At 37.5% G+C, this 22,237-nt stretch overlaps 1 protein-coding gene across 9 annotated transcripts in view; it reads left to right on the plus strand.

The window, feature by feature from the left end:
- The window catches only part of rad54l2 (RAD54 like 2), a 219,274-nt gene that overhangs the window by 27,161 nt on the left and 169,876 nt on the right, over window positions 1-22,237 (plus strand). For all 9 annotated transcript variants that reach the window (XM_069936780.1, XM_069936782.1, XM_069936784.1 and 6 more), the window contains exon 2: window positions 18,387-18,559. In XM_069936780.1, the coding sequence (XP_069792881.1) occupies window positions 18,442-18,559 (118 nt within the window). In that variant the 5' untranslated portion in view covers window positions 18,387-18,441. The remainder of the gene's footprint in view (window positions 1-18,386; window positions 18,560-22,237) is intronic.

Here is a 22,237-nt window from a genome sequence, read left to right on the forward strand (position 1 = left end):
ACATTCAAATATTTGGTTTTCAAAATAAGTACGACATTTTTACACTTAACAACATAGCATTCTATCGAACTGTCAGTGCTTTTCTCTAAAGAATGACATGAAATATACTGAGAATATGATGTAGCATTTTTTTTATTAGTAAGAGCAAGGAGAGAGAAAATATGGAGTGATTGTCACACTTATGAAGGTGAGCAGAAACAGTGCAACCTTGGGGTGTTTATGCATCATCTTTGAAAGTACCAGGGATGTTGAATGATTTAATCGTAAGGTACAGGAGATCCTGGGATTGCTAAATAAAGATGTTGAATGCAAAAGCAGGAATGTTATGATGAACTTCTGTGGAACACTGACCAGGTCATGGAACCTCATGACAGAAAATATGTGAAGGCTTTGAAAGGGTACAAAAAAAGATAGACTATAATATTAACAAAGAATTGCTGAACTGAACTTCAGCACAATCCCGCAGCCAGCCACTTCACTCCACCCACTTTTCACAGGAATAAGTCTCTCTGAGACTTCTACTTGCTTAGGCACTTCCCTCTAAAGCCATAGGAAATGCAAAAGCTGACATTATTCTTAAATGTTAAAACTGAGACTGCGTTCACCACTTCAGCTAGCAACTCGTTCCACCATCTCTTTTGACTCCATATATAGCTGACCACTCTGAATTTCAAGGGGACCAATTTCATACCTCACTATTCTTTTGCTCTTAATATACCTGAAGAAGCCCATAGGATTTTCCTTCATATTGTTTGGCAAAGCAACCTCGTATCTTTTTAGCCTTCCTGATTTCTTACTTGAGTTTTTTCTTGCATTTTTTATACTCCTTAAGAATCTCAGTTGAACAGTTAAAAAATAAATATGGAATTTCACACGGTACAATATTTTCATAATATCAATTGAAAACTTGTTTCAAAAGAAAAGTTGGGAACTAATCTAAGATTACCTGAGAGTAGCTGCTATGAATACTTAATTGCAGACTCTGCGATAGTAAAAAAAAATAATTACAAACATGTATAGCAAATTGCAATACAAGGAAAATTATGAAGCAATATATAAACCTAAACATGGTTGGGAAAGAGATTTAAATATGTGAATAAAGAATAAAACATGGAAGGAACTATGTGCAGGGACCATGATTAATACAATAAATACTCGGTTTCATATGATATAATTGGCTACGTAGACTATATGTTACACCTCAAAAGTTAAAAGAATGGAATCAAACACTATCAGACAAATGATAAGAAATTGGAACAACAATGCACGAAATTTGGACATACAAAAGTAAAAATCTTTTGGGAGGATTTAAACCTAATATTAAACAGAATTACAAAAAATAGGATACCAAAAGGCTCAAAAATCTTCCTGTTAAACAACATAAAAGATAAAGAATTAGGTCTAAAATTAGACAGGGCTCAAAAAAAGATTTATTCTGATTGTACTCGCAGCAGCAAAAAGTGCATAATGACAACTTGGAAAACAGAAGCAACCTTAAAAATACAACAATGGTACATAGAAATAAACAGTGTATTGCATTAGAAAAAATTACCTATAAAGACAAATATGCTTTATTTGAACAAATTTGGGAACCATACATAGAGTATATTAGAAACCACCAATCTCAGGCCTCTATCTCTTGACGTGATGTTGCCATTATGAAAATAGTTAAATATGAAATATTGGATGACAAGATTTATTTTTCTTTTTAAAAAAATTCTTCTATTGTTTATTTCTTCCTTTTTTTCTTTCATTTCTTGCTTTAACATAGGAGTGGGAAGGGAGGAAAAGAAGGAAAAGGAAAATGTCACTGTGTATAATTTAATGCTGAATATTTGTATGTATTGTTACTAACAATACGTTCGCAGTGAAGTATTAAATTAAAAATTATAAAATAAAGAATTTCAGTTGCTCTATGTTGCCTATGCCTGCTATACACCTCTCTCTTTTTCCAATCCAGATCCTCAATATTCCTCAAAAACCAAGGTTCCCTATGCCTGTTAATTTTGCGTTTAATCCTGACTGTAGCATACAAACTCTGTACTCTCAATATTTCACCTTTGAAGATCTTCCACTTACCTCACAGATCCTTGCCCAAAAATAGCATCCCAATCCACACATTCTATATCTTTTCTCATCTCTTCAAAATTGGTCTTTCTGTAGTTTAGAATCTCAACCTGAGGCGTAGGCCTATCTAAAATTAATTTAAAACTAATGGCATTATGATCACCTGACCCAAAATGTTCCCCATACACATAATTCTGTCACATGTCCTGACTCGTTCTCTAATAGGAGGTCCAGTATTGCACTTTCTCTAGTTGGTACATCTATTATTATTATTGATTTGGAAAACTTTCCTGAACACATTTGACAAACTCCAAGCCTTCCAGCCCTTTTACAGTATGAGAGTCCCAGTCAATATGTGGAAAATTAAAATCTCCTATCTTGCAGCTGTCTGCTATATATTTGCTCTCCCAATTCTCACTGACTATTGGTGGTCTATAATACAACCCCATGAGTACAATCATACTTTTCCTGCTCATCAGCTCCACTCATATAACCTCAGTAGACGATGAACCCTCTGATTTGTCCTGCCTGAACACAGCTGTGATACTTTCCCTCAGCAGTGCCATTCCTCCCCATTTTATTATGCTCCCCTCTCCCCCCCCACCCCCGGTAATATCATATCTGAAACAACAGAAGCCCAGAACATTGAGCTGCCAGTCCTGCCCCTCCTGCAACCAGTTTCAGTAATGGCCACAATGTCATAATTCCATGTGCCAATCCATGCTCTAAGCTCATCAGTTTTTCCTACAATACTTCTTGCATTGAAATAGATGTACCTGAGAACATTTCCACTGTGTACAACCCTTTGATTTCTAATGTTAAATGCAATTTTCACATCATCTTTTCCCTCCTCCACTGCTCTGGCACTCTGAGTCCCATCCCCCTGCAAATCTAGTTTAAGCCCATCCAGAGCAGCACAAGCAAACCTTCCTGCAGGGATATTAGACCCCACCAGTTCAGATGCAAAACATCCTATCAGAACAGGTTTTACTTTCCCTGGAAGAGAGCCCAATGATCCAAAAACCCTCCACCATGACTAGCCACGTGTCACTGCCAGATGTTTGCATCCAATTCTGACCACCGAGCTCTGAAGAAGGCAAAGGTTCTGGATACAAGAATTTGCAGGCAATCTTTCATCACAGCTGCAAAAGCTAGAACTGATTATGTTTCAAGTTGCAGAGAACAAAGAACTTGTTGAAATTAAGACACCTTCACCTCCCTCTCTCTTGCCCTTTTTATGCTGAAAAGCCAGGTTATTGCCATATATACGATCCTTCTTCAGAAGCTGGCTTGCTTGTTCACACAGAACAGAAGAAAAGCCAGGTTAATGAGTCCTTTTACACAGCAAGCAAGCTTCCCAAAGCAAAAGAGACAGGATTGTAGCACAGCAGCATTGGCGCCTTGTGTGACGTTGAGAAAGGAATCAAATTCGGTGGGTCTGGACACAAGGGTTTGCAATCATACATAGCTTTTATTAACACACAACAATTATAGAAGAGCATGGGAAAATGTTATGGGAATAAAACACACATGCACAATTTATAAAAGAGCATGGAAAAATGTTAAACGGCACAATTACTGTAGTTTAACATTTTCCGGCACTTTTATAAATTGTGCATGTAACACAATTTCCCATGTTCATTTTCCCATGTTACTTTATAAATTGTGTGCAAGTGTGTTTTATCCCTGTTAACATTTTACATGATCTTCAACAAATTGTTGTTTGTTAATAAAAGCTACGTGTTATTGCAAACCCTTGTGTCCAGACCCACCGAATCTGATTTACACAAGCGGTGCCAACATTCACACACTATGCGCCTAGTAAAGTCCCCTGTTCTACTCACTGTACAGCTACAACTATGAACCTTTTCTGGACCCAACATCATGATGTCATCTTCACTTGCTGTTTTGACCTGGCAACACGGATCATCTGTTTTAGATTGGTCCTGCATCAATACGCTCCACCTCTGATACTACCTACCTTGGCAGATTGAAGCCGGATAAGTTTAGACCCCCTAATATGTCTTTGATACGTTCACAAGGCGCTCTAAAGGCGGATAATATATGGCTTTTGAGTGCTGTGTAAAAGAGGTAGTTGTTTGCATGGTCACCTTTTGTGTTATATTCACTTGCTTGTCTCTATCCTCACAGTCAATTCCCTTGATTTTCTGCCCTTCTCTGCAGATTAATGTGTTTGATTTAGAACTTTGTCTAGTACTGATGTTACATAATTCATTTGAAATATTGACTCTTTCACTTTCCACAGGCTCTGGAAAACTTGGATTATCTTTGCTACAAGCTCCTCTTAATTCTATTAAATGTATCATTTTAAGCAGATTAATTAGACAGCTCTCCACTTTGAAACTCGAGGGAATATTTAGCCCATTATTTAAATTTTGTTCCAGTTTAATACTGGTGAAATATATTTTTCTTCAGATTTGATTCCCAGGCGGATCTGAACAAGCAAGTCATCATTTCCTCTTTTTGACTTCAAATCCTTTTGATTGTTGTGGAAAAGAATTAAGGCATTTGTCACAGTAGATATGTTTTATTTTTTTGTGTGTGTGAAGATGTTTTCTGATCTAAAACTCTTTTCATTTAATCTTGCATTTATGACCTCTCATTTTTAACCCTTCCATCACTGCAAACAAACTGCTTCAATCCATGTTGAGTATGAATCCCTTCATCCCTAACACAAGGTACAAAATCCAAATGGACCTGAGTCTGTGCCCCATTTACCATTGTGGCTAGGAATGGATCTATTTTGCATGAATTCCTGTTCTAATCTGTGGTGCAAATGTAGCTGAGTTTCTTACTAACTAAAGAATAAGCAAGGAACAATATTCGCCATACATACCTAGTAACCATTTCTCTGCATCCTGTACATCGCTTTTCCTTAGTGCTTCTTTTATAATCTTTTCTGTTAAGGCTTTCTTCCAGGATTCTTTGGGTGACCTTGTATTGTTTTCTGATTTTTTTGGGTTTTTTTTAGCATGTACATCAGTTTCAATTAATGCTTATTTTTTTTCAATCAACAATATTCTAGTTTGTCCAATTTTTTTCATATTTCAATATTTTCCATATAAAAAGGCATCAGTAATTTTATAATTTAAATGCATTGGGTACTGATGGTACCATGATCTGTAAAATGGCGGTGCTGGCTCGAAGGGCCTACTCCAGCTCCTATTGTCTATTGTCATTCAATTACTGGTGTACACGTTAGTAGGTTCCCATGATGATAGAGGTAGTTTTATCACAGTACTCTTTCTGATCTCAATTTAATGTTTTCTTAAGTCATCAGTCACTTAATTTTTGGTCTTGGACAGTTAAAAGGGACATTTGTTTTCACTAACACCTTGTGACGCCGTTTCGCTTTGATGAGCATCTGGTCTTTCTGTTTCTTTGTTTTACACATTTTTTTATTTTCTGCTTCCTGCAAGACAAGCATTTTCCTGTTTGGCTCCCTCTACTTTTGCTTTTTCACGATCTTTGTTCATGATCTTTCTCTTATTTTCCTTAGTTAGCGTAATGGTTAGCGTGATGCTATTACAGCGCCAGCAACCTGGGTTCAAATCCGACGCTGTCAACAAGAAAATTGTACACTCTCCCCATGTCTACATGGATTTTCTCCAGGTGCTCCGGTTTCCTCCCACCCTCCAAAATGTACGAGGTTGTAGGTTAATTTGAATGTAATTGGGCGGCACAGATGATCTAAGTGGATGAATCCAGTTTCCATCCTCATATTAACTTAATTAAGTCCAGATATCATTCTCCCTTAAGCTATCCTGCATTCAATCTAAACCAACGATTTTAAATTTTTATTTACAGCATTGCCATTTAAACCCATGCCACCCAATATACCCAAATTAACCTACAACCCCATCCGCTTTGAGGGGGGTGGGGGTGGAGGGGAGGAAGCCTGAGCATCTGGAGAAAACCCATACAGACACGGGGAGAGCATACAAACTTCTTGCAGACAGCGCTGGATTCAAACCTGGTTCACTGGTGGTGAAATAACGTTATGCTAACCATTACACTAACTGTGCCACCTAAGATGTGATGCTCAGAACTACATAACCTACGTCTCACCAAATTCTCGTATTCTTGATCATAAAGGAAGCATACCCCAAGTTAATCAAATTAACTTTGTTTCTATAGCTTTCTAACATTCTAATCAATTTGTATTGATTCTTGGATATATCAGTACCTTCACTGATAGCTTTTTACAATTTAGAAAGTATTTTGTCTGTCCTTTCTAGATCCAAAGTAGATGAGCTTACTTTGGTCAAAGATGGGGCCCATTGGAATGTAACAATTCTCTTCAGCTAATATCTTTTAATAAATTTGTACATTCATCTGTGTTCTCTAGATTTCACTTATCTGTTTATTCATTGCTATTTTCTGTACAAGAACAATGATGAAAATCTTATACAGGTAGTTGCCGCAAAGAGTGAAAATTGTCATTCTTATTTTGTGTAACTTGTGCCTTCATTACAGGTGCAGATATTTTGATTGTTGCCTGGAATGTAAGGTTTGCATTCAGATCTTTATCACAAGTCCAAAGCTTTTTTGGAATTATGAAGCAGATCGTCAGTAATGCGTATTAGGTCTTAACATATTTCTTTGAATGCTATTTGGTTTAAAAACATTAGACCATGAATATTATGTGTGATTTAAAATCTACCTCGATGTTAAATCTTCCCTGTTTGCTTTTCATCTACCCATTTCCAAGTTGACCTGAGAGAATTGTGAAATAGTATGTTGAACTAGGGTCATCTGACTTTTAGTACCTTTAATAACACCATGTCTCCATTTTGGATCATTATACATGCTTCCAGATCAAGAAAATATTGTCATGCTGATGTTGTACTTTGCTTCTGAGTGTGTGTAGGACATTCTGACATTGGAGGGTGAGCAATCAGAGGTCATATTGGTACTGGGTTTTGAGATTCTTCACATAGGATTTAAGGAGTTAGAAAGTAGGACCTCATGGCTTGTAATTTCAGGATTATTCCATGTACTAGGCCATAAATAGTAAGATAGCACAGTTGAATAAAAGACTGAACAGCTGGCATAGGAAGAAGGACTTCATATACCTGGATCATAGAGCATTACAGCACAGTACAGGCCCTTCGCCCCTTAATGTTGTGTCACCCTATTTATTTGTATCAAATAAAAACTAAACTCTTCCTTCCTCGTAACCCTCTGTCATTAGGATCTCTTCCAGGACAAATGGGACCTGTTGGAGAAGGACCAGTATTTCTCTGGGGATGGGGGAAAGAATTCTCCATAAGGTTCAAATAAGTTTGCCAGAAATTAGGAACATGAGCAGTGGGTTAGCAGGTTCAGTTATTGATAAAGTCAAGTCACACAAGTCTAATGCAAAAAGCAGGCAGGGCTAGATGAAGCACATGGTCTGAAGTTGACGACCCTTTCGCTTTAGCATCCCCACCATCCAGCAATTAATTTTAGTTCAAACATTCTTCAGGCCCAGTGTGCTTTCAGTTTAACCCTTGTTATCAATCAACAGCAGTGCCACCAAAACCAGGTACTGTACAGTACCTATTTTTTGGCTTATGATGGGTTTGTTGGTATGCAACCCCATTGTAAGTAGAGGAGTACCCGTATCTAATACCAAGAGCATGATGAGTAAGGCAGATGAGTTTAGAATGTGGATTAGTACACAAAATAATGGTATTATTGCCATTTCACAAACCTGGCTGAGGAAAGAGCTGGACTGACTGCTCAGTGATATAGGGTATCGATTACCTTTTTTGTACAGACGTCCCTCTTAATTGGCGTGTGAATGACCTGACTTTAAAATCAGCTTGGGTTGTTCACACTGAACCAAGAAAAGCAAGGTCAGTGTGACCTTTTACATAGCAACACAGCATCCCGGAGCAAAAGGAGGCAGGACCTGCAGCATTACAGTGTCAGTGCCCTGTGTGTTGTATAATGTACACGCCGGGCAGTGACCTTGTTGCATCCTCATTGTTGTTGTTTCAAGCTTGAATCTCCCTCTGGTAAGTCGCAAACATTCAACGTCATCACTGTGTCACAGCCTTTGGACCTGGGAAGCATTGGCTCTGATACTACCTATCTTGGCGGGTAATACACTAAATGAAAATGAAAGTAGGTAAGTTAAGCGGTTAAAAGGTGGTTAATTCCCGTCTTTTAACAGCTGTGTAAAAGGGGTAAATATTTCAGATGTGAGGGAAAGGAATGTAAAAGAGGTGGGAGAGTTGCTTTACTGATGGAGTGTGTCACAGCTGTGTGAAGAGATGACATGTTGGAGGGTGAATCCAGCAAGACCATTGGAAAGAGGCAGTCACTTTGATAGTTTTATACTGTAGGCCTGAGAGCCAGCAAGTGCTACAGAAACAGATATGCAGTTTGGTCATGAAAAGATATAAAAGCAACAGAGTTATTGTAATAGCTGTTTTTAACTTCCCCAGGATTGACTGGGATTCCATTAGTGCAAAGGCTTAGATGGGAGTTTGTTAAAGCATCCAGGAGGGTTTCTTGAAACAATATATGGATAGTCCATCCCAGGGTGGGGCCATACCAAACATTGTATTTGGGAATAAGGCTTGCCAGGTAATTGAAGTTTGAGTTCAGGAGCATTTTGGGAACAGTGATCATAATTCTGCAAATTTTAAGATACTGATAAGGATAGTTAACGGGTAAAAGTGCTAAATTGGAAGGAAGGCAAAAAAATGGTGGTGGTGCCAGAGCTGCTGTAACGGCAGCATTGCTACTGGTGTGGACCTGGGATAGCAGAGAATGGAGACACAGTGTTGCTCCAAAGGTTTGAACCACACAGTCCTAAAGCTGGGGCCTCTGTACAGGCTTTTAACAGCCAGTAAAAGGAGCTGACGGTATTTGTAAAAAAAAAAAATCCTGCATCCACAAGGTGTGTGCCCAAGATGGCCTTTGCTCGGCAGCGGCCATGAGGGATTGCAGATTCTGGGAGAGCAGCAGACTGGAACAGGGCACCAAAAATGGGGAGAACATCTCCCACTCCATTGAGAAGGAGAAGCATGGGAAACAACCTTAGAAAACAGTGACCACAGCAGCAGATCAGCAATGGGCTAAGTGCCTGAAGGTCCCACACAGGCTGAGGGCGAATTGCAGCCTTGGGACCACTACGGGCTGCTGGACACTGGCTCATGGGAACCAGGTATCAGCTGGAATTCAAAAGGGTGCTGATGGGAAAAGGCTCCCAAAAGACCTCGGGCACTGAAGGCTTCCAGATCGCATCAGAGATTTGGATCTGGAGCTTCAGTTATCGATGAATTGAACAGGAGTCAGTGCAGCCGCAGAGGCTGCGGGAGCATTCAAGGCAAATCTACAGACACTCAGTGATTCTGAAAGGACTCTCTTTTGCTTCTCTCTCTCTTGTATTTTAAGGGATGCCAGGCAATTCCAACAGAGACTTTTTGCCTTAGGGCAGGCAAAAATTAAAGCATATGTGTATCATGTATGTTACATTCTTAATGTATTATTTGACAATAAAAGGAAACTTGAAGGCTAATTACAGCCATAATAAATTTGAGGGAAAACTAATTACAGCTGTATTAAGCAGGAACCTGAGAAAGTAGATTGGGAGGGGCTCTTTGGGGTGAATCCACATCTGAAATGGGTGTCTTGTAAATGGCAGTTGATTAGAGTTCAGGAGTAGCATGTCCTGTGATGTTGAAAGGCAAGGATAGAAAAGTTTGGGAACCTTGGATGATGAAATATTGCAAGTTTTGTCGAAAAGCGAAGGGAAGTTTAGATAAAGAAGTAGGAAAGACCTTCAACAAGAAATTATAGGGAAGAAAAGGATCAAGGACCGTTCAAAGATATTTTAGGAGCAAGAGGATAGCTAGGGAAAGGATAGTCCACTCAAGGATAAAGGAGGGAATTTGGGCATAGAGTCAGTGGATGAGGTCCATAATCAGTACTTTGCATCGACGTTCACCAAGGAGGAGAGGATGTTGGTGACAGTGGGGTGGGGTATATTAATTCTTAGGCATATCAATATTGAGAAGGTGGTGATGTTTAGTGTTTTGAAAGTCATTAAGGTGATAAGTTCCCAGAACCTGGTAGGATCAATCACAGAAAATTAGGAGAAACAAGGGACGTACAAATGTCTAATTGTTGGAGGGCATAGGTTTGTGAGGGGGGTGGGGGGAAGTTAAGGGAGATTTGCAATGTTTTTATACTGAGTAGTAGGTGTCTGGAACGTGCTACTGAGGATAGGTGGGAAAAGCAGATGGTAAAGAGGCATTTGCATAGACGTATAAACAAGCAAGAAATGGAAGGATATGGGCTAAATGCAGGCAGATGACATCATAGTCGGTGCAGATGTGATGCACTGAAGCGTACTGCTTTATATTCAAGTTCAATTTGAGCTTTTGAAAAGTGCTGACAATCTTAGGCTTTTCTGACAAAAAACATCAATTGGAGATCAGTTTTGATCTTCTGGCAGGAATGGCTTGTGTTTTTTTTATGTAATCTGGATTCATAATTTATAGATCATATCTGATTATTTTCAGATTGATTAAGATTGGATTGATGTGAGAAGAATAAATTGACTAATTGAAATATACAAGATCTTTTGAGGAATTCCTATGAACTATCATGTATGGAATGCCTATACTCAACCTGTTATTCTTCAGGATTTGCAATTTAGCAGTCTTTGAATTTTGACAGCACATGTTAATGTCCCCTAATAGTTTTGTTTTCTGGTTGAGTCAGTGACCTCTGTCAATCTTTCGACCTTTGACTTGGAATCTAATTTTCTTCCTACTGAAGTGTACATTCAAGCATAATTGTTAGCATATGACCACTTGGACACAATTTAGCTTTTCTGGCATCCATTCATGTTCCCAGTTGGTTGCTGCTCCAGATTTAATCCCTTTGAATATATTCCTGTACTGTTTTTCTCCCATTACCTCTGCCATTGTACCATCCCCTTTTTCAATGTCTTCAGTGTTCCTATGAATAGTGCAAAATTCACAACCAGAAGGCAATCATTCCATGCCAGTCAAAGAGGAACCCAAGCTCTCCTTCCAGCCTGCAGACACTTCCAATATGCATCCAAGTACTGTTTAAATATGTTTGTTTTCTGCCTCTACCATCTTCCACGTGAAAGATTTGTTGTCATCCCCCCCCCCCACCCACCATCCTCCTACCAATTAAATTTAACCTCATTCCTCAAAGAAATAGGGCCACCATTTTATATTTATCTCGAGGCACTGATACCTTAACGATGGACTCAGGCCTGAATCGTTGTTTATACATATTTGCCTCCTATTGATGGTTCGAGACCTGCTGATTTTGTTTATTTACTATTTATCGAGGTCCCTGGTCATTTTATGCACCTTACTTGAATTTTCTCTTGCCCTCTCGTGGCTCCAAAGCACAACTCAAGCTGATTCACCTTTCCTCAGAGCTGCAATGTTCCTGTCCAAGCAATATCACCAGAATCTCCTCTGCATCCTCTCCCATGCAGTTGCAGATTTCCTGCAAAGTGGTAACCACAATTAAATGTGGTATGCAATTGGAACTGTATAAAGTTTCAGGATAAACTCTGTTCTAACATTCTTCAGTTATTAGAGGACAGCGTCCACTGTGCTTTTTTAACCAACGTTTTGACCTATCCTGCTTACTTTAAGGACACACACTAATATCCCTCTGCTCCTCCCAATTTCACTAAACTATCTATTAACCCTCATCATGAACCACAGCTAATAATTGTATCATCTGAAAACTTTTATATCAACTGCCTTCTACTTTTACATCTCAAAAAATACCTTTTGCAAAAATCAGATGGCTAAGTATTGAGTCTGGTGTAGTAACCCCCATTGGTAAGAGGCTTCCAGTCAGAAGGACATTAATCAACCATAACCCTGTACGTCTTGCAACTGAGCCAAGTTGAATCCACAATCTGTTGGGTCCTATAGGCTTTTACTCTTTAAGCAGTCTGCGTCGTGGGGTATTGTTGAGAGCCTTGTAGAATATATCAAATGCACTGGCATCACAAACCCTCCTTGTTAGCTTCTCAAAGAATTGTCAAGTTAATCAGATACAATTGATCCTTAACAAATACGTGCTGACTATTCCCAATTAATTTGTAGACACACAGGATAGTGCAGTTGCTGAAATTTGAAGCTGAACATAATCTGGAGGAACTCACAGGATTGAAAGGCATCCACTTAGAACAGAGATAGGAGGGATTTCTTCAGCCAGACAGTGGTAAATCTGTGGAATTTGTTGCCGCAGATGGTGTGGTTGGGTGCATACAAGACAGGAATGGATAGGTTCTTGATTAGCCAGAGCATCAGTGGTTATGGGGAGAAGATCAAGCAATGGGGCTGAGTGGGAAAATGGATCAGCTCATGATTAAATGGCCTGATGGATTGAATAGCCTATTTCTGCTCCTAGGTTTTATTAGTTGGAGAAAAAGAATGTCACCGTTTCGAGCCAAAATCCTTTTTACGACTCAACTTGACTCAATTAATTTGTGCTTTTCTAAATGAAGCTTTTTACTGTCCCTTAGAGTGGATTCCAATAATTTGCTGGTGAAATAACTGTTTTGAACACATCTTTTTTATCAGGTCTCTGGCACCACTTCTGTAACCAGAAAGAATTGAAAAATTATAGTCAAAATTGGCACAATTTCTTCCCTTGTTTCTTTTTATAAATCTGGGATGTATTTTCTCCAGGACTGGTGATTTCACCAATTCCTTTTAAAAAAAAATATTTTTATTGATTTTAATAAAGAACTTATACAAATAATACAGTTCAATAAGATGCTATGGATAGTTACACATAATTAATGAAACATTCAGTATATCAAAAATAAACATAAGTTGTAAATCGTATCCATAATTCTTATTCTAAGTGTTGTATTTTTTATATAAAAGACAGCTAATAACAAAAAAGAAAAAAGGAACAAATTGAAAAAAACAAAGAAGGAAAAAAATAAAAATCCCTGCCTAACAGCACTGTTATATGCTATATAAGATAAGTAATAAAAGAAAAATGAAGGTGAAATAAAGTGAGTCATAAATGATTCCAATATCGTTTGAAATCTTCTATCTGAATTATTAACTGAATAACAAATCTTTTCCATATTCAAAGAAGACTTGATGTCACGCAGCATCCTTTCATTTAAGTAAAATCGCATGACTCACCAAAAGAGAGGCAAAAGAGATAGCACAACTCTGAGCCAAAGACAAACAGGAATCGTACCCTCCCATTGTACTGAAGAAAGCCATCAAAGAATTTGGTATTAAATCTATTTAAAAAATTTTGATGAAGTATGGAAAACCTCTCTCCATTATTTTTCTAGACTAGGGTCATATGAATTTATGAAGCTTCTCCACTCTTACACCTGTCACAGTAGGGACTCATACCATAAATCTTCGTCCGCGAAGCCAAGCCAAAGAAAGAAAGATGTGTTCTGTGTAACACTTTAAATTATAATAAACCATGATGTGCTCATAATGAAGAACTATTTACCAACTTAAGAATTATGTCCCAATCTATATCTGATATAGTCAAATTTAAATCTGTTCTCAAGCATTTTTAATTTAGCTAACAAAGTCTGATTTAAACATAACAATTTATTGTATATAATAGATATTAATCTTTTATGAGAAGGCATTAAACTAAAAAACTAATGTACAAAATTTGATTCAGACTCTTTTGGGAAGTCAGATAGTTGTGATTCAAGAAAATGCCAAACTTACAAATATCTAAAAAAATTAAATTTGGGCAGCTTTAATTTAGCAGAAAGCTGCTCAATTGATGCAAAATATCCATTAATGAACAGATCCTTAAGACTTTGAATCCCTCTCTATATCATCTCTGAAAAATAGCATCATGTAAAGAAGGTTGAAAAAGGTGATGCAATACAATAGGGTTTGAAAGAGAAAAATTATGAAATGCAAGTGTTTTCTAAACTGCGGCCAAATTCTCATCACAATTGGATTATCTATGAACTTAGTTGAAAATGGAAGTGAAGATCCAAGAAGCATTAAATTAGAAAAGTTTTGGGGGGGAATTCAACTTCATTGATACCCACAATGAGCGGTCAGAATGATTATGAAAAAAGGACCAAAATGTAAGACTTCGCATATTGACTGCCCAATAATAAAATCTAAAGTTAGGCAGAGCCGTTCCACCATCTCTCTTAGATCTCTATAGAAAATTTTTTATTAAGGCAAAGATGCTTACCCTTCCATATGTAAAACGATATATCCAAATCAAGTAAGTCAATATATGGTTTAGGAACAAAAATTGGAACAGATTAAAAAGATATAAAAATTTAGGTAAAATATTAATTTTAATAGAATTTATGCAGCCAACTAAAGTTGTAGACGAAGATGACCATTGAGTCAAAGAATGGTTCACTTGTTTAAGCATAGCAAGATAATTCTCCTTAAAAAGATGTTTACATTCTTTGTAATTGTAATACCAAGATAGATAAATTGACTTTTAACATCTTAAAAGGAGACCTATCATAGAATGCTGAGGAAGAATTCAATGGAAGTTCACTTTTATGCACATTCAATTTATATCCTGAAAATTGACTGAATTGTGTAAGTAATGACATTATATGGGGAGGGAGGCAACTGGATCTGAGATGAAAAGTGAGAGATCATCTGCATAAAGGGAGACCTTATGTTCAATCCCTTTCCTCCAAATCCTCAAGATGTCCCTATACCCATGAAATGTAATTGCTAATGGTTCAATCGCCAGATCAAATAATAAAGGACTTAACAGGCATCCTTGACAAGTGCCACATTACAGATTGAAAGGCTGAGATTGTTTTAAATTAATAAGAATTGTGGCAGATGGCTGTGAGTACAATAATTTAACCCATGTAATGAAATCAGGACCAAAAATAAATTTTTCAAGAATTGTGAACAGATATGCCCATTCTATTCGATCAAAAGCTTTTTCAGCATCCAATGAAAGAATACACTTGGGAGATTTCTCAGAGGGCAAATAAATAATATTTATTAAGTGACATATCTTAAAGTAGGAATATTGGTTTTTAATAAAGCTGATCTTCAGAAATAACGGATGGTAAAATGTTTTCCAACCTATTGGCTAAAATTTTAGCATCAACATTCATTAAGAAAATAGGTCTATAGGAAGAAGATTCGGTTGTATCTTTACCTTCACAATTAAAGATATACAAGCCTCATTAAATGAATCTGGAAGCTTATTAAAGTGAGGTGTAAGCAATTGAGAAAATCATTTAAAAAAATTCCACAGGAAACCCATCGGATCCTGGTGCCTTGCCAGATTGTAATGAGGAAATTGCAATAGTTATTTCCTCTTGCGAGATAGATTCATCCAGTCTAATTTGACTAGCTGAAGAAATCTTGGGGATATTCATTCTGTCTAAAAAAAAATTTCTTCATCAAATTACTGTCATTCATACATTCAAAAGAGTATAGTTTAAAGTAGAATCTTTAAAATGTATTGTTAATATCACAAATATCTGAAGTATTTAATTAACTCAGATCTTATTTGTATTGCTTTTTTTAAAATTAACTGTATATGAAATGATTTGCCTCCTGAGAAAGGCCTTCAAAATATCCCATATAACTAAACTAAAGGTCTCTGAGGAGAGATTAGTGTCAAATCAGAAAAGAAAGTCCTTATCTGATAATAAAATTGAATTAAAGCTCCAGTGTCTTTTATCTTGAGGAAAATTAAGAAGAGTCGATGACATTGTAACAGTGGTATTCACAAGAATGAGTTAATGGAATTAAATGATTATCATTGAAAAAAGTAATCAATACATGAATAGGTATGATGGACTTGGGAAAAGAAAGAATACTGTCTATTAGTAGGATTTTAAAAAATGCCAGACATTCTATAGAAAAGAATATATTATGAGGCAGATTTGTTTAATGCAGCTGGGTTAGAAGATGAATGATCTAGGATAGGGTCTGAGATAGTGACTCCCAAGAACCTAACTTTGCTCACTCTCTCCACCTCTGATCACCCAATGTTCACTGGATTGTATACCTCTGGCTTTCCTGAAGTCAACAATCAGCTCCTTAGTTTTGGTGATATTGAGTGCAAGGTTGTTGTTGGTGCACCAATCAGCCAAATATTCAATCTCCATCCTGTTTGCTGACTCATCACCATCCTTTTTACAACCCACTACCATGGTATCTTCAGCAAATTTGTAGATTCACTTGTCAATGTTGGTTCCTGTCTGATACTGCTTGACTTTTATATGTTTGAACCTTGTTTTCAAACTCCATGATGTTTTTTTTTGCCTTTCCTTGCCTTCTCTTCAAACCATTGGTTCCCTTTCTGTACCCTTGTGCATCCCTAATCACGACATAAAATGCAGTCATGTCTTCAACTACCTAGAACCTAAACTCTTGAATTGCTTAGTATTATATCTTCTTGTCTACTCTTCCTTCAAGAAGATCTTAAAAATCTATCCTTTTGACAAGGCTTTTAAACCTCTTCCATTATATTGCTATGTCAAATTTTGTCTGATAACATTTCAGGTACAGGAATGTCAGCTTTTGGTCCTATTAGTTTATCCAGTCATCTTCTCAGAAATGATTCTTTCTCTTTTGGTCCTGGTTTTCTATCATTATTGGGATGCTTTTAACATCTTCTACAAGCTTCAAATATTTGTTCAGAGTCTTTGCCATTTAGATCATAAGACCCAGGATTAGAATTAGGTAATTCAATCTATCATGTCTCTTCTGTCATTCAAATCATAGGTAATGCATTTTTCCATTCAACCCCTTTCTCCTGGCTTCTCCCTTTAACCTTTGCCCTTACAAATCAAGATTTTATGAACCTCTACTTTAAATACACCAAATGACTTGGCATCCATAGCCGTTTGTATCAATGAATTCCACATATTTACCTTCTTCTGACTGGGCCAGAGAACAATAGGATAACTACTGCACAGAAAACAGGCCATTCGACCCTTCTAGTCTGTGCCAAAACATTATTACAATAGTCCCATAACCCTCCAGACCTCTTCCATCCATGTATCTATCCAATTAATTCTTAAATTTTAAGAGTGAGCCTGCACTTACCATGTCAGATGGCAGCTTGTTCCACACTCCCACCACTCTCTGAAGAAACCTTTCCTTGTCTCTGTTCTAAAGGGACATCCTTTTGTTCTGAGGCTGTGCCCTCTAAAGCTAGACTCTCCCACTACTGGAAACATCTTCTCTATGTTCACTCTATGCCTATTATTAATTTTCTTGTCATATCCTTTAAGGGATGAATGTTTACCTTTTTTTAATTGCTTTGTTTTCATGTGTTTGCAGAAATTTTTATGTTTCTTAAAGGCTTGCACTCAGAATCCATTTTCCCAATTTTTTTTGTCAACCTTTGCTGGCTTCTGATTTCCAGACTTCCAGAAGGTACAGAAGGCTGAAGTTCAGCACCTCAGTTCAAGAACATCTTTTATTCAACAGCCATCAAGGTTCTTGAACTTTCCCGTGCTACCCCAAATATAAACTCCTCTGGGGTCATCAAAAGATCTGTTTGCACTATTGAAACAACACTTTTTTTGCACTAACTGTAACTATGCAGGCTCACTAACTTTGATATTTATGACCTTTTTCTCCTTTGCATATTATGGAAATTTATTTAGTAGTGGCTACTTATTTAGTTGTGTGGCTACAGCAAGTAAGCATTTCAGTGCATCTCTACATTGTACTTATGTACTATTTCTTCTTCTTCTTTGGCTTGGCTTCGCGGACGAAGATTTATGGAGGGGGTAAAAAGTCCACGTCAGCTGCAGGCTCGTTTGTGGCTGACCAGTCCGATGCGGGACAGGCAGACACGATTGCAGCGGTTGCAAGGGAAAATTGGTTGGTTGGGGTTGGGTGTTGGGTTTTTCCTCCTTTGCCTTTTGTCAGTGAGGTGGGCTCTGCGGTCTTCTTCAAAGGAGGCTGCTGCCCGCCAAACTGTGAGGCGCCAAGATGTACGGTTTGAGGCGTTATCAGCCCACTGGCGGTGGTCAATGTGGCAGGCACCAAGAGATTTCTTTAGGCAGTCCTTGTACCTTTTCTTTGGTGCACCTCTGTCACGGTGGCCAGTGGAGAGCTCGCCATATAATACGATCTTGGGAAGGCGATGGTCCTCCATTCTGGAGACGTGACCCATCCAGCGCAGCTGGATCTTCAGCAGCGTGGACTCGATGCTATATGTACTATATATGATGATAAACTCTCATAGCTCATTAATATTCATATGACATTTGTTGTGGTAGTTACTAAATATGATTTGATTAATCTCTTGCTTTGTGTTTTCTGTAATCACAGGTCCACAGAGGGGGGATAATGAACTTGTAATGCACAGTGTCTGCTGCTCTGGGCCATGGAGGACGAGTCTATCTCAGGGAGTGATCCAGATGTGGAGTCGGAGGATGTGGAAGAGGAAGAGGAGGAGATGGAGGACAATGATGGCGACGACGAGGATGACCTTGAAGAAAACGGTGAGTAGTCAGTGACCTTTTGTGTTTGTAGATGAGCATGAAATCTCATTTGATGGCACAGTGCTTTTGTGTGGTCTTCAAATAATTTTGACTGTCAGTTCGACTGTTCTCAGCCTACCAAGAGTTTGGCACTAAGCTGATGCTAGATTATTAATCATGTTCTTTTTTTGAGGTGAAATGTTAAGTCAAGGCATTGTTGGGTACAAAATGTATCCACACTAACAATTCATATCTTACAATATAAATAATACATGAATAGAGGTCATTTTGTTTCCTTTAGTAATTACTTGCAAATTTTACATATATTTTCAGATTTCTTGACAGCATAGAAGTGATCACATAGCCTTTCACTCTAATTCCCACACTTAGTTTCTTGTGAATTTTTTAATTCAATTGGTTTATCTTCCTTGTATTTCTTCTGTCCATAGCTTGGGATACAGTTTCAGATATTCAGATACAAACGATAACATTGCTGTTTAGTGAGAGTAAACTCATGTATAAATTACTCATTGGCATAATGTATAGTTTTTGCTTTTATCATGACCACCATTTTTAATTTGATGCTATAGTCCCTCACACTATCAAAGCCCTTCTTACCCTTCTTGTGAGTTCAGTATTACAGGGGAAACAGTGCAAGGAAAAATTATGATGTGTAATACCTCAAGATTTGCATGGTTGATGTGCACTTCAAGCACATTGAAGTTATTCAATTTACATTCTTTGCAGCAGGAACGACAGCAGATCATTGAGCAATTGGGAGCTTAGACTGTGTGAAATCTTCTCGTGAGCCTGTTCTCTGGAAGAATGAAATACTCAGGCGATGTCTTTAATAACTTTTTCCAACTTTGTTTATTTGCTATAATACAAGTTGGAATAACAGTGGTTTACTGCAGGATCCAAAGTTGCAATGGTGATTATCATCACAAACCAGTTAACAACTTGATCTTAACAACTGCCAGAGGAGTAATGCTATAAGCAGGTTAATTACAGATGTAGAATAAAAATGGTTTTAAAAAAAAAATGAACATTAACTTTATAAGACAAGGACATATTTTGCCTTTTTTTCTGCTTCAGCAAACTGTCCAACTCTGCACATGCTCCAGATTGCTTCACATGTCCTGCAACTCTTGGACTGATACCTCCTTCCCCACAATCTGGTATCATATTTTCTCAATCATCTATCTTTTTTCCACATGTGATCAACTTTGATGTCCATAGCACAGCAAATATCAAGACAGTAAGCACCCATTTGTAATAATTTGAATATCCATTAATCTATTTTTGTGTTGTTGATTAAGCAATACATGGTGGCCAGAGTACTTTGAATTATAAACTATGCTCGAATATCTTATCCAAGTGAATTTTGCTTATTAAGAGACATCTATGTTGAACCCTCACTTCCTGTTATCTTTACTGGTTAAGCTAATGGATAACCTTAGCTAATACAAAAGAGAAAGCCATTCTGCACTTTTTTGAAATAGCCCTGTGTGTAGATGACACTTTCCTCATTCCAATATATCCTAATTTTAAAGTATCACCTTCCAAAACGTGAGCTGCAGTATCCCAATTTAGATCTCTTTAATCCAATGAATCAAATTCTGTGGCTGTTCCTTTAAGTAGTTTTAATTCGTTGATAGAACAGATAAACATTTTGCATAGCTTCACAACAAGACTTTCATAATGGTGAATAACAAAGCATTTACTGTATAAAGATAGTCCTTTAGACTAATTACTTAAAAGTTGTCATCACAAAAGCAATAGCTAAAGACTGCTATAAAACACAAAGATGTATAGAGATACAAAAATTCATAGAGAGCAAGTGGTTAGCCTGGGTGGATATTATGACATTTTACATCATAGTCACTATGGTAACACTACAAACAATAGTTCTCTTTAAGATACAGGCACAAAGTTAACTAAGAATTTAAAACCTTTACTGTGGTATATTTATTGTCCAACTCATCCAAAGGGTGGCATCATTTCATTTACGTAAAAATGCAGTATTTCACATATTTTTATTAAGATTCTTGGAAGCAAAGCTACAATTAACATGAAAAGTTTCTAAATTCATTCAATGCATTGATTAGGTTGAAATTTTAAATTAATAATCTAAGTTTTGCACAAAACTCTAGCAAATTTCAGGAAAATTTCTGCTCTGATGGCAGTGTAAAAAATATCAGGTCAGAATTTTTAATGCAAATTCCATCCTGTAATTTTTCTACTCATACCCTTACACATTTTGACGGAGCAGCTGCAGTGTAATTTGACCACAGCCACTTCGTGAGAAACAGGCCTAATGAATACGACGTTCTCCCACTGACAAACTCCATAACAGGAAGGCTGTGCAAAAGTGTCCTAAAAGTGCTCCTGTGTAAATTACTACATCGGGGCATAACAGAGGTAAGTATGCTCATTTTTTTGGAAATAATTCTGAAGTTTCTGTGTGAAAATGTCCAGTGATTAGGTTTAGCAACAAGGAGGACAATTAGCATTGTCCTCAAATGAATAACAATTAAATTTACCGAGTCTTGCAAACTCTTTTCATTGTGTGTTTCCATTAGCTGAAATTTTTAACTGTAATAAAGGACACTTGCAACTGTAAAGTTGTAAACTCTAACTGATGATCTTGGATAAATTATACATATTTAAGCATCAGTCGCTTTGATTTCTGCATCCTGGGAATAGAAAGGTTTTCGAACATGCATTGTAATGGAAAGTTCTTTTCAAGGCCTTTGTATTTGGGCCTGAAAAGTTGATAAAGATGTTGAAATCAGCAGAATAGGGCTTGGGTGGCAGGCAGACTGTTAAAGTTTTGGCAATTAGTTAATTGAAAATTTTTGCATTATTTAGCAGATTAAAGGCTCACAGTGTTTGTGTAATTTTCCGTTGGAAACTTGATTCATTTCTTCTGTGTCACTCTCCTTTGGTGTCTCAGATATTGATCATTTGATATTTATAAGGATACTTCAACCTTTAATGTACAGGTAAGGTGAAAAGAAGAATGTGCAAGTGTTTTTTGCTTTGTGTTTACTTTTGTTGGTTGAGTCTCCTGCATTTTTGTAACATTAGTCACAATACTGGATATGTATGGTGTGTTTGCACCATTGTATGCAGAACAGTCATCAAGCCTGTGCAATTGGAATAACCCTGCAAATAAAATTGTTTCATCAGTACAATGCTCCTCCAGATGAGATTTGGAGGGACAGTTGGAACTGGGTTTGAAGTGTGAACTGGGAATAGTATACAAAATTTTAAGATGCACATATAATGTCAGCTGAAAAATGGAATCCTGGATGGTGGAAAGAGGGGAAGGTACAAGGGCAGTTGTTGCACCTTCTGCTGTTGCATAGGACAGCATTGTGAAAAGAGGGTGACACAGTCGGTGTAGCGGTTTGTGCAACGCCAGTGATCGGGACTGGGGTTCAAATCCCGTGCTGTCTGTAAAGAATTTGTATGTTCTCCCTGTGTCTGCTTAGTTTTTCCCGGGGACTCTGGTTTCCTCCCACTGTTTGAAACATTCTGAGGGTGTAGGTTAATTGGGTGTAAATTGGGCAGCACAGACTTGTGGGCTGAAATGGCCTGTTACTGTGTGGTATGTCTAAATTTAAAAAAAAATTGAAAGAAGCACTTGGTGCTAGTGAAGTAGACAAGAGGAAATGGTCCTCTATCAAAATTCTG

The sequence above is a fragment of the Narcine bancroftii genome, chromosome 5, assembly GCF_036971445.1.
Source record: "Narcine bancroftii isolate sNarBan1 chromosome 5, sNarBan1.hap1, whole genome shotgun sequence".
Taxonomy (NCBI): domain Eukaryota; kingdom Metazoa; phylum Chordata; class Chondrichthyes; order Torpediniformes; family Narcinidae; genus Narcine; species Narcine bancroftii.